Raw genomic sequence first — 12,442 nt, 5'->3', positions numbered from 1 at the left:
CCAGGCTGGCCTCGAACTCAGAAATCCGCCTGCCTCTGCCTCCCGAGTGCTGGGATTAAAGATGTGCATGCACGCCTGGTCTACAGAGTGAGTCCCAGGATAGCCAAGGCTATATAGAGAAACCTTGTCTTGAAAAATCGAACCCCCCCCCCCCAAAAAAAAAAACCAGCCAGCCCTGAGTGTTGGTAGAGCTAGGTCAAGAAGAACATGAAAACAACAGAGACGCTCTGTCAGGGAGGGCCCTGCCCTGCAAGGCTACCTTGCTCTGAGCCCTAGAGGTTAGATCAAGTCTCCCAGAGGCTAGAGCCTAGTCCAAGGAGCACACCGTAGAGCTGTCCAGCTGAGATCCTTACTGAAGGAAGGCGTGAGCCCCCTCTAGGCTAGATTTCCCAAGTCCAGCCTCACCTGGCATGCCAGAACCTCCCATGGTCCACAGATAGGAACGTGGTGCAGTTAGATCAAAGGCACATGTGTGCCATAGGGAAAGAGGCCCGGAAATGGGAAGGGAGGGGGGGAGGGAGGGAGCGATGATTAGGAGATCCATGTGGTCATTGGGCACAGCTGACTGAAAACAAGAAAAGTGGTGATGTGGAAGATCTACTTATTACAGAGTACAGATCAGTGCGCCCATTGGGCCTGGCCCTGTATGCCAGATGACCACAGAGCCAGAGAGCAGATCACCTCAGGGATCACTCTGGTAAAGCAGATCTGTGAGGGGCACAGGACAGGGCATCTGAAAGGGAGCTGCTCTTGTGTGAACACGTGTAAGCATGTGCTCCAGGTTGCCATGGTTTTAAAACCTCTTCTGCAACATGCAGAGAAAGGGGCTAAAGAGAATGCTATTCTTTGGTTGAAATGAAAGAAGAAATTGGCTTTAAACAGGCACGTGTTGCCAGGAATGGATTCTGCAAGTTATGAGTCTTAGCACTACATAAGCTCCGAGGTCCCCATGTGGACGTGGGCACCCCCACACTGAACAGGGAGAAAGCTGGCCAGGAGGAAGGCTGCTGTTTTCTTCTCTTTCCCAAAATCTACTCACTTGGAAACTTCCTCCCTCAAATTTTGTTTTTTTTCTTCTGTGTGTATAGGTGCCATGCCTGCATGGATCTGTGTACCATATATGTATCTGGTGTCTACATAGCCAGAAGAGGGTATCAGATCCCCCTGTAACTGGAGTTACAGACATTTAAGAGCCCCCATATGGGTAATGGCAATCAAACCTGAGTCCTCTGCAGGTGTAGCCAGTGCTCTGGATCACTGAGCCATGCCTAGCTGCAGTGCCGTCCAAATTTCCAAGATGTGAATGATACACAGACACACACACACACTGAGATACGCACACAGACACACAGACAGACAGATAGACGGACACACACTGAGATACACACGACACACACAGACACACGTTTAGGTGAGGGCCACAGCAGGTGGTGCACAGCAGCTTCTATAGGAGCCCAGATGTGTCTGCTTCATCTTCCTCTGCTACCCTTTCAAACACTGGGATCTATGTGGTGTAACCTCACACTGATTTGTAAGCTGGTGTGTGTCCTTAACCCTGCCATCTCCAAGATGAAAACTGAGGACAACACTAGTATTAACTTGCCAGACAAGGCTGAGCTTGCCTGTAACAGGCCCTGGCGCCTGAGGAAGCTTCCAGGGCCCCAGGCTACACTGTGCATGTCACACAGGGTCTTACCAAGATGAACCACATGAGAAGTGTGGCGGACCTAGGGCTTACATTTCAACTCCACAGTCTGAGGATGAGCACAAGTACACAGCAAGAAAACTCAGCTAATTCTCACCTCCTGGGTGACACTAGCAAAGTCCAGGGGTCACCACTCATGGCCTAATTACAGAGAATGCTGGCCACTAAACCCCAGTCTCCAGCAGTGGAGGGTAGCAGGTGAGCACGGAGAGCCCTTCGGGACTCTTGACACCCTCTGCCCTATGCATCAGGCTCTTGAACTCCCACTGCTTACTGAAGGGCTCTCCTGGGCACTGGGACAGTGACCATCATCCTTGGCTCTCCCTACCAGAGACCAGAGCACCCACTTCATCCTGGCTGAGATAAGCAGGATGTCTTAACTGAGAGCCACCGCTCCACACTGTCAGGGTCTAGCACACAGGAGGAATGCAGAGAAAGACAGATGGACTCGTCTGGCAGCCTTCCTGTGCCTGGCAGAGCCAGCAAATTCACATAGCCCTGGACCAGCCTGTAAAATACAGTCCCATTGCAAAATGCTCTCCTCACTTCTTCAAGTTCCAGTTAATTCTTATTCTTTTGCATCCAGTAGAGAGAGTTTTGGCTCATATTCTGACCAAACGAAGGCATGTGCTGTTTTGCATAGAGCAAACCCTTGGCAAGGGAAGACGTGCAGGCATCAGAAAAAGGATGAGGACTCACCTATGAGGGAGTTGAGCGCTGAATAGGAGCTCACACGCCGCATCTTGTCGATGGTCTCGAAGGACAGGATGTACTCCTCGTTCTCAGGGCTTCCCAAGGTGCTGCTGGCACTACTGCTGGTGCTGAGGTTCCCCGGAGAGAAGGCCACTGAGCTGCCCGCTGGCCAGAATATGATAGGAAGGAGGTCAGGGTCTTACAGTTAATGGCCTGTCTGAGACGTGAGCTTTCTTCACAGTGGGCACATGTACATTCACACAAGCATACTAATAGACACGTGTGCATAAACTGGTGGGCCGCTCTATCAGTCGCACTCTGGCCTGACTGTAGGAGGTAGGTACCATGACCTAACTGATCTGGATGTTAAACCAGGTCTTTGCCAAGTCCACATCTGGAAGGAAGATTCTGCCTCAAGAGCAGCTGGTCACTTGTCACTCTGGCACACAAGACATCAGGCCCATATTCTGGAGGGCAGGGTCAAGGGGCACAATAGCATTTTTGAGAAATGTCTGTGAAGAGCACACTGAACCTTCTCAACCCAAATACTAGTTTCTGGAATCTTACATTCTTCCGTCAAGCTCAGATTCTGCAAAGATTTGTTCAGGTTCCTAGCTGTCGTGACGGCTCGGATGTTCCCATAGGAGCTCACTGAACGGAGTCTGGGGGTGCATGGGCTGTCTCGAACTGGGGTCAAGCTCCCTCCCTCTAGGAAAGAGGGGGAAAGGAAAAGAGTTAGCAGTGGGGTTCAGGATGGGAGCAGGGTGAATGCTGGAGCCTGTAGCTATGGCAACAGGGACATTGGTGTTCCTGAGACAAGAAGGAATGTAGAAGGGCCTCCCTGTCACTCCCTGGTGTGAGTGTGGGCCTTAGTTGGCCAAAGGTACTGTTTGTAGACATTGAGTACTAAATCCCAGGAGAGCGTGGATCCTAAGGAAGAGTAGCTCTGAGGCGCTCTGGCATTAGGTAGCACAGGCAGTGACAGAGGGGTGCTCAGCACCCTGCACCTGGCGGGACCCCAGCCTTTGGGCGGCTGCCGCTCCACCTTACTGCTGTTTCCAGCCAGCCAGCTCTGGCTTCACTTCCTTCCCAAGAGACGGAAGGAGGCATGCTTTGTTATCGGTCACAAGTCTCTTTCCTGTGGTCGGTCGGTCTGAAGGAAGGGAGGGAGGGAGGGGCGATGAAATAGGAACACAGAAGATGACTGTACTCTCCAGCGAAAAGGACAAATGTGAGAAGAGACGCTTCCTACCCTGACTCACAGAAACATGAGGCCGACAACAATGTGATTCAATTACTCATCACAGGAAGACAGCTAATGTTCTTTTCCGCACGCTCCACTTCAGAGGTGTGCCATCTTTCAAGATGTCTCCAAATTTGAATTCCAAGAAGGGTAAGAAGGAAGGGGAGCAGTTAGAGGGTCAGCATGGCCCTTTCCTGTACGTGTGCCCTTCTAAAGGCCTGAGACTACAGTAGCCTGCCTCAGGGGCTGCGTGCTCAGACCTGGCCCAACCCAGGCCACTGACTGTTCTGGTGAAGGCCAGGAAGGAGGTCCCAGGCCCCCGGAAACTCCTGTACCTGTGGCTGCTGGAGAAGGCAAGGGGTAGTTCTTTTCCTCTTCCATGAACTGCAGGGCCACAGTGCAGAAATTGCTTTCATATTGGACTACAAGGTGACTCAGAGCCACCACCAGCTCCTGTAGAGAGGGAGAAGTGATAGTTATGTCTACAGAGGCAGGAAATTGACTGGGCAGCAGATCCACACATTAACGCCTAAGTCGACTCCAGGAGGCAGCCGGTTAGAACAGGGCTGCACAGCTGGGAGCACAAGTGCAGAGGAGGTGGGGGCTGTGGAGGCAGCAGGCCAGTGGCTGTGAGAGTCTCCCAAAGCAGGCACACCTGCCTTAGTCTGCTCGCTCATTCTAGGCCCCAATGATCAGTCCAAGGCTTTCTGAATGTGAATTACATTCCCAGAAATATTTACGATTAGGCTTCTGACCCTGTCCGAGCCTGAAACTGCCTCTTTTGATCCCACCAATGGATAGGTGGGTACAGTTGATAAACTGAAGCATTCTTTTTAATTAATTTAATTAATTGATTATCCTGACCGCAGTTTCTTCTCCACCCAGTACTTACCCTGTATCTCCCCTCATCTACGCCTCCCACATTTCTCTTCAGAAAAGGGGAGACCTCCCACGGACATCAGTCAGCCCTGGCATTAAGCTGCAGCAGGACTAGGCACCTCCTTTCCTACTGGGGCTAGAGGAAGCGGCCCAGCAGGAGGGAAGGGTCCCACAGGGAGGCAACAGGGTCAGAGACAGCCCCTGCTCCTGCTATCAGGAGTCCCGCATGAAGACCAAGCTACATAACTACAACCTATGTGTGCAGGGCTTGGTCAGTCCCATGCAGGCTCCCTGGCTAAATCCGGTGAGGGTAGGATAGAGGGAGAGACTACTGGGAGACATGACTAGAATCAGGAGATGGTGGTAGCGGCAGCGCCACGTCTCTGGGGTAAACTGGAAACCCAGGGCATAAAAATCTATGAGGGTAAAGCATTTTTACAGCGAGCAAGAAGCTAACTTAGCCACAGTGGGTTCCAGTCACTATGAGCGAGAAAAGTCCCTGAATTAAAATGACAGACCTCAGTGTCTGAGTCTGAGAAGACAGGATTTACGGTTTATGACAGCACCACAACTTAAATGCTTATAGACAGAAAGGGAAAAGGAAGCAAACAGGACTGTAGGCTTGTCAACATGAGCAGTGGTCTCTGTAAAGAGAAAGCTGTCTGCAGAAAACTAAGGTCTGCTGGAGAGACCCTTGTCTGCATCACACAGCCATGCCCTGAGGCTGCTGAGGTGGGCTGAGGTTCTCTCTCACCTCACACACACTGTTTTCTTCTCCCATCTCTTAGCTCCAGGCTGACTTTCCAGCAGCTCTGTTTGTGCTCCAAAGCCTCAAGCTTACCATGGGTGTGATGGGAAACTGCTTTGCACTCAGACCCACTGCAACTTCCCAATTACACTCAGGGACCCACAGCTCATGTGGCTCGGACCAGAGGTTTGCATTGGTCTCTACCTCCCCTTCGACATCCTCAGATGCTGAAGTAGACTAGACCAAAGGTGAGGGCCTACTGAGTCTCCCCAAACACTGTCAACCTGAGGCTGGTGGCCCCTGAAGCTGCCTGACCCATCACTACAGAGCTAATCCTTTCTATCTGTGCCAGGGATAAGGTTTCTGAGACAGACCCCACAAGCTGGTACCCACTGGGCCCCTCTGGGGAAGAAGAGTCATCTGTCTAGAAACCTCCCATTCTCCCTTTTCGCCCGTATAAAGCGGAAGAAGCTGCTGCTGCCCTTGATGGTCAATCTAGCATCACCACCAGGGGTGAGCTTCTGACTTAAGGGAAAGGTCAGGAGTGTAATTGACACTTGGAGTGTCCTTACTATGCCCAGGAAGGATAAAGGCTCTCTGCATCTGCATAGAGCAACCTTTTGATGACAGAAGGCATGTACTGAACATTTTCTGTTTTATCTTGAACACCCAGAAGTTCTGCCCAAGGGACCTCAGCTAGAGCATGGGCCATGCCTTCACTCAATGCTCAGGAGCGGTGCCAGGCTGTGCTTCATGGTTGTGGGATGGGCTGTCTGTGCTCTACACTGCTGAGGTTTTTCTACCCAGTGCAGATCTGCACATCCCCAGCAGCACTGGGTCTGGCCTCCATGGTGCTTCCCAGCAGGCCCTTGGTCTCCGTTCCTTAGGCAGGAGCTCTAACCCAGACACCTGGCTGAGGAAGGTGAGCAGCTGGGTCTGTCTTACTCCACAAAAATAAAGATTATAAACCTTAAAGACCCACCAAACTACAACTTACCTTGCGACTGCCCTCACCTCAACAAGTGTACGTCCACCTTCTAAAATATTACTTTATTTTTAATTTTTATCTATGCATTTGTTGGCTGAGTTATGTGCACATTGCTGCGGTGTGGGGCTGAGATGTTGGGTCCCCAAAGCTAGAGCTACAAGAGATTGTGAGCTCCTGTGTGAGGCACCTGGTGTGGGTGCTTGGAACCAAACTCATGTCCTCTGCAAGAGCAGCAAGTCAGGGCTGGAGAGATGGCTCAGTGGTTAAGAGCACTAGTTGTTCTTCCAGAGGTCCTGAGTTCAATTCCCAGCACCTCCAGGGTAGCTATAATAGGATCTGATGCCTTCTTCTGTCATGCAGACATAGAAAGACAGAGCACTCATATACATAAACAAATATAACAAAACAAAACAAAAAGACATTAAAAATAGCATTGCTGCTCATTAACCTCTGAGCTGTCATTCCAGCCAGCTCCGCCCTCTGAGCTGTCACTCCAGCCAGCAATCAGCCCCACCTTGCTGGTCTCTGCCTTCCAAGTGCTGGGATGAAAGACTTCCACAGGACTCAGATGGCCACTTTTCCCGTGCGTGTGGTGTACGTACAACTGGAGCCTGACGTCAGATGTCTTTCTTGACCACTCTCCTGCCTTATATATTCAGGCAGAGCCAGTTTGATTAGCTTGCTCCCAGGATTCTTACTTCTTCCGTGTAGAAAGCAGGCCACCACAGCCATGCAGTACTTACATGTGTGCCACAGAGAGAAACTCTGGCTGGGGATTTGAACTCAGGTCCTCAAGCATGGCATCAAGAGTGCTTACTCACCGAGCTGTCTTCTTAGCTCTGCCTGACATGTGGTTCTTAATGCTGGCATCTTCAAACTGCTGGCGTTATCCCTTCACCAAAGCCTTCCTGACACCTAATTAGGACTCTTCTCTATCCCTTTCCTCACATCTCAGCACATCAACTCATCTAACTTGGCCTACGAGTACTCCCTGAGTACTCCCTGACTTGTGGTGGGAACTAAGTTACCAAGGGGTGCCTTGTACCCCGGCAGTCAAAAGTGCATAGCAAGTAACCAGCAAAGTACAGGGAGGAGCTTGTTCAAAGTTCTGGGGGCCACTGGGATCATGCCATGCACGGCCTGCAGCCCAGCAGACTGGCAGGGTGGGGTGGGCAGCAAGAGGATGAGGCTGGGAGTGGTGACAGTTGGCCCCTAGTGTGTATGATACTTGGTCCCTGTGTGTCAGCATGCTGTCTCTGAAAGGGCTTTAGTTCCTGCAGACCTGCAGTAACAGTTCATTCTTGGGGTTCCACAAGTTTGGGTTCTACTTAGAGCCCACAGGTGACTTCCCCATAGGGAACCTATATCTTAATAGGAGACTCACTCAAGTGCTCATAGGATTACCAGTCACCCTTATCCAAATCTGGCCTGTCTTCTTCAGCCAGACTTTGTAGAGGATGGGCTGACACCAACCTCTATACTCAGAGCCCAGGACAGGCAGAGCTTGCGTGTGAAGCTCAGGAATGCATAAACACATGGGAACCTCTGCTAACTCCTGACATTCCCACAGGTTGACACAGCACCGTGCCTCAGGAGAGGCGTGGCATGCACCCTGAGGTCCACTGAGCACCATGCAGCCTACCACAATGAAGTGAAGCACACTGGGTTTTGGAATCAAAGACTCCAGGCCACCGAGGTCAGAAGCAGAACAGACCCAGGGTTGCAGGGGGGGACCTCAGGACACACTCCTGTGGTTGTCAGAACCACACTTCTCCTGGTAACAGGTCTCCAGCACTTCAGTTAGCATCCTTTCTAGTCTAAACAGCTTTTGGAAAGGAGGAGGTTTTCCATACTTGGTAAAGAATCTTAAGAGACGATTAATGAAAATTCTGATCCTGCTTGTAGCAGCTGTATCTGCTCAGGAGAAGTCATGGGGAAGGCCTGGGCTCCGGGGGAAGGAAGCAGGCCTGAGAATGCTGATGACCAGACCAGAAGCACAGGACAGACACAGAACCAGTGATAAGGACATACAAGTCTTCAGCATGCTTTTTTCCCCCCAGGGGGTCTTACTGTGTAGCTTTGGCTGGCCTGGAACTCACTATGTGTAATGTTGACCTCTAATTGATAGAGATTCGCCTCCCAAGTGCTGGGATCAGAGGCGTGTGCCATCATATCTGGCTTGTCACTACACATTTTGAAGATCTCATAAGAAGATGAGGCAGGGGGTACTAGGGTAAGTTTCAGAAAGGCCAGGAGGTGAATATACCTCGACCTTTTTAGTCTGGTGAAGCCTATCATTCTCACATTAGCCACCGAGCTGTTCTTCAGGATAATCCAAAGCCACACTCAACCTCCCAAGGTTCACCATCAAAGGAAGCCAATACTGCCACTCAGAAATGCTGAGGAGGGGGCTGGGGAGATGGCGCAATGCTTAAGAGCACTGACTGCTCTTCTAGAGGACCAGGGCTCAATTTCTAGCATCCATATGGGAGTTCACAACTGTCGGTAACTTCAGTTCCAGGGGATCCAATACCCTCACACAGACATGCATGAAGGCAATGTGCATACCAATGCACATAAAATAGAAAGAAATAACTCATTTAAAAGACAAGCAATGCTGAGAAGGAAGCCCAGTGGCTCTCAGTGGCAGCCTGCGCTTGGGCTCGGGGAGTCACCTGTGGACAGTTTGGATTGCCCATCTCACGCACAGCATCTGCTCTACCATGAACCCGCCAGGAAGCCAGAGCCTTTCCCTCATTGTTGGCTTGGGTCCAGGGGCCGGGAATCAAGGTCATGTGAAACCATCTTTTCATGGAGGTGTGACCCTTAGGGAGCAGAGAAATAAGACTCTGCTGTTGGCAAGTGGAAGGTGACATAGGGGGACACACTAAACAGACTACCACTGCCCTTTAGAGACCCAGTGCCATGTGTGCCTGTGACCAGGAGATGGCTGTTGTGTAAAAGCTGTAGCAGAGCCAGTCAGCTCAGCACCCTCAAGTGAACAGGGATGAGCAAAGAAGACACTGTGAAAAGAGTTGGGCAGACATTTAAGATCAAATGATGCACATATGAGGGACATGAGGCTCTTTGTGCTGGCTCAGCTCCGGGCACACAGGGACAGCCATGGGCCCTGACTTCCGCTACTGAGCTGGCACCCACATACCTTCCGGACCATGGGGCTTCCATCATTGATCAGCTGAGCCAGCATCATGGCCACATTGTGGTCAATGGTGGTAGAGTGGTCTGTCCTCTCAGCAGAGTTTCCCACAAAGGTGCCCAGGGCAAACACAGCCGCACATCGGACCTGCAAGGCAGGAGACAGAACATCAGAGTCACACCCACGGCTGATGTGTCTGCCATCTGCATTTCTGCTGAGGCTGCCTGAAAGTTAATTCAATTCAGTTCACGTAAGTTCAACTCAATTCAATTTCACAAACACTATTGCATGGTGCTCCGGGCCCAGAGCTACACTGTTATTGACAAGCAGAAAGGGTGAGTGGGTGGCTCAGGAGCTGACTGGAGAGGCAGGCCAGCTCCAGCTCAGGGATGACCAGGCTGTGGAGGAGGGAACAGAGTTTAACCTGGCTTGCGCAGTCAACTTCTAGATACAGGAGTGAAGGAGACAACGGACGGTGTTTGGAGAAGACTGGCTCAGAATTGATCTCGGGGAAGGTGGGCTGGGCTGAGTCATGGAGGGGAGGTTGTGGCAAACAGAGAAGGCATGGGTCCATTCTGAGCTAGAGAAGCAAAATGGAGGTCAGAAAGGGTAGAGTCCCCAGGGTCCAGAGGCAGTGAAACAATACTGGGCTGCGCATGGCGCCTGGGGAGCGCGGCTCAGCTGAGCTCCCAAGGTGATAGGACCTCGGAGAGTAACACGCAGCATTCTGCACAGGGCTGCAGGATGACCAGGGCAACAGCATTCTGCACAGGGCTGCAGGACGACCAGGGCAACGATGCGCAAACAGCCCTCAACTACCCACAAAGTGAAAGGTGGCTGATGTGAGGAGCGCTTATTAGTAAGGTCAGAGGTCTGCCAGAAAGCGCAGACTGCTTTAGAGTGGGAAGGCAAGTGGCTGCGGCCCCCTGGCTATGAGCCACTGCCACCTAGCAAGTTATATACACAGGGCTCCAGATCCTTTCCAATCTAGAGACGGGCATTATGCTGTAGAGTTAGGGTACAGCTGGTCTATGTCTGTGCTCCCTAAACTTCCTTTTGTATGCGTTTGGCTCACACAGGTGGGTGAGTCTTAAGAGGAGCCAGGCCTGGAGGATGGAGGAAAGCAAGCCACTGTCCTCCAGAGAAGCAAAAGGACCAGTGTCACGAAAAACAAAACAAAACCCTTAATAGACAGAGGGAAAGTATCCAAAATTTATAAATTAGACACCAACAATCCAAATAACCCAATTAAAGATTAGGATACAGAGCTAAACAGACTTCTGGACAGAGGAATCTCGAATAGCCAAGAAGGGCTTAAACAAGTGTTTATCATTCTTAGTTATCAGGGAAATGCAAATCAAAACAACTGAAATCCCACCTTACATTGGTCAGAATTGATTAGGATCAAAAACTCAGGCAACAGCACATGCAGGTGAGGATGTGGAGTGAGGGAACACTCGTCCATTGCTGGTGGGACTTAAACTTGTACAGCCACTCTGGAAATCAACCTGGCAGTTTCTCAGAAAACTGGGAATAGTCTTAAGACTCAGCTATACCATTCATTATCAGATATATATATATCCAAAAGACATCCCAACACCCCACAAAGACACTTGCTGAACTATATTCGTAGCAGCTGTATTCATAATAGCCAGAAACTGGAAGCAACCTAGATGCCCATCAACTGAAGAATAGATAAAGAAAATGTGGTTCATTTACACAATGCAAGACTTCTTAGCTATTAAAAACCAAAGACATCATGAATTTTGCAGGAAAATGGAAGGAACTTGAGAATATCCTGAGTGAGGTAACCTAGTCCCAAAAGCACATGCATGGTATGTACTCCCTTATAAGTGGATATTGGCCATAAAATACAGATACCATGCTACACTCTACAGACCCAAAGAAGCTAAACAAGAAAGAAGTTCCCTGGGGGCTGGAGAGATGGCTCAGTGGTTAACAGCACTGACTGCTCTTCCAGAGGTCCTGAATTCAATTCCTAGCAACCATATGGTAGCTCACAACCATCTGTAATGGGATCTGATGCCCTCTTCTGGTGTGTTTGAAGACAGCTACAGAGTACTCATATAAATAATAAATAAATAAAACTTAAAGAAAGGAAGGAAGGAAGGAAGGAAGGAAGGAAGGAAGGAAGGGAAAAAGAAAGAGAGAAAGAAGTCCCAGGCAAGGAGGCTTGAGTCTCACTTAGAAGAGGGAATAAAACAGTCCTAAGAGGCAGATGGAGGAAGGGAGCTGGGAGGGAGAGGGGTTGGGGGGTTCAGGGTCCGGTGTGGGGAAGGGAGGGATGGGAGAGAGGGCCAGATGGCCATGAGAATGAATGGAAATCTGCAACTGAATGGGTGGGGAGGTGGGAGGGGCATCTCCAGGATGAGACAGAGACCTGCAATAAGGGAGGTGCCCAATAATCAATGGGGGTGACCCTAGCTGTGACTCACAGCATTGGGGACATGGAACCTGAAGAGGCCACCTCCTGTAGNCAGNCAGNAACCCNAGTGGAGCGATAGGGACACCAACCCACCCACAAAACTTTCAACCCCAAATTGTTCCTGTCTACAAGAAATGTAGGGATGGAGGGTGGAGCAGAGACTGAGGGAACGGCCAACCAAGAACTGCCCCACCTGAGAGAGCCATCCATGGGCAGCACCAAGCCCTGACACGATTAATGCCACTGTTGTGCTCGCAGACAGGAGCCTAGCATGGCTGGTCTCCTGGAGGCTCAACCCGGCAGCCGACTCAGACAGATACTGACTCCCACAGGGACAGTGGATGGAGCTTGGGGATTCTTATGGAATAGAGGGAAGGATTGTGGGCTCCAAGTGGATAGGAACTCCACAGGAAGACCAACAGAGTCAACTAACCCGGACCCTTTGGGCTCTCAGAGACTGAACCGCCACCAACCAAAGAGNAGGCACGGGCAGGACCTAGGCCTCCCTGAACATAGGCAGCAGCACATAGGGAGCAGCACACAGGCAGCAGCACACAGGGAGCAGCACACAGGGAGCAGCACA

General features: G+C 50.8%; 1 protein-coding gene across 1 annotated transcript in view; it reads right to left on the bottom strand.

Moving 5' to 3' along the window:
* Rptor (regulatory associated protein of MTOR complex 1) overlaps positions 1-12,442 on the bottom strand; it is a 294,655-nt gene that overhangs the window by 38,690 nt on the left and 243,523 nt on the right. The window contains exons 17-20 of the mRNA XM_021212174.2: positions 9,420-9,560; positions 3,977-4,094; positions 2,966-3,106; positions 2,405-2,563 (exon numbers count right to left, since the gene is read on the bottom strand). Coding sequence (XP_021067833.1) covers positions 2,405-2,563; positions 2,966-3,106; positions 3,977-4,094; positions 9,420-9,560 — 559 coding nt within the window. The remainder of the gene's footprint in view (positions 1-2,404; positions 2,564-2,965; positions 3,107-3,976; positions 4,095-9,419; positions 9,561-12,442) is intronic.

This window comes from Mus pahari, chromosome 14, assembly GCF_900095145.1.
Source record: "Mus pahari chromosome 14, PAHARI_EIJ_v1.1, whole genome shotgun sequence".
In the NCBI taxonomy this organism is placed as follows: domain Eukaryota; kingdom Metazoa; phylum Chordata; class Mammalia; order Rodentia; family Muridae; genus Mus; species Mus pahari.
Note: the sequence above shows the minus strand (reverse complement) of the source record. Positions and strands in the feature narration are given on the sequence as shown.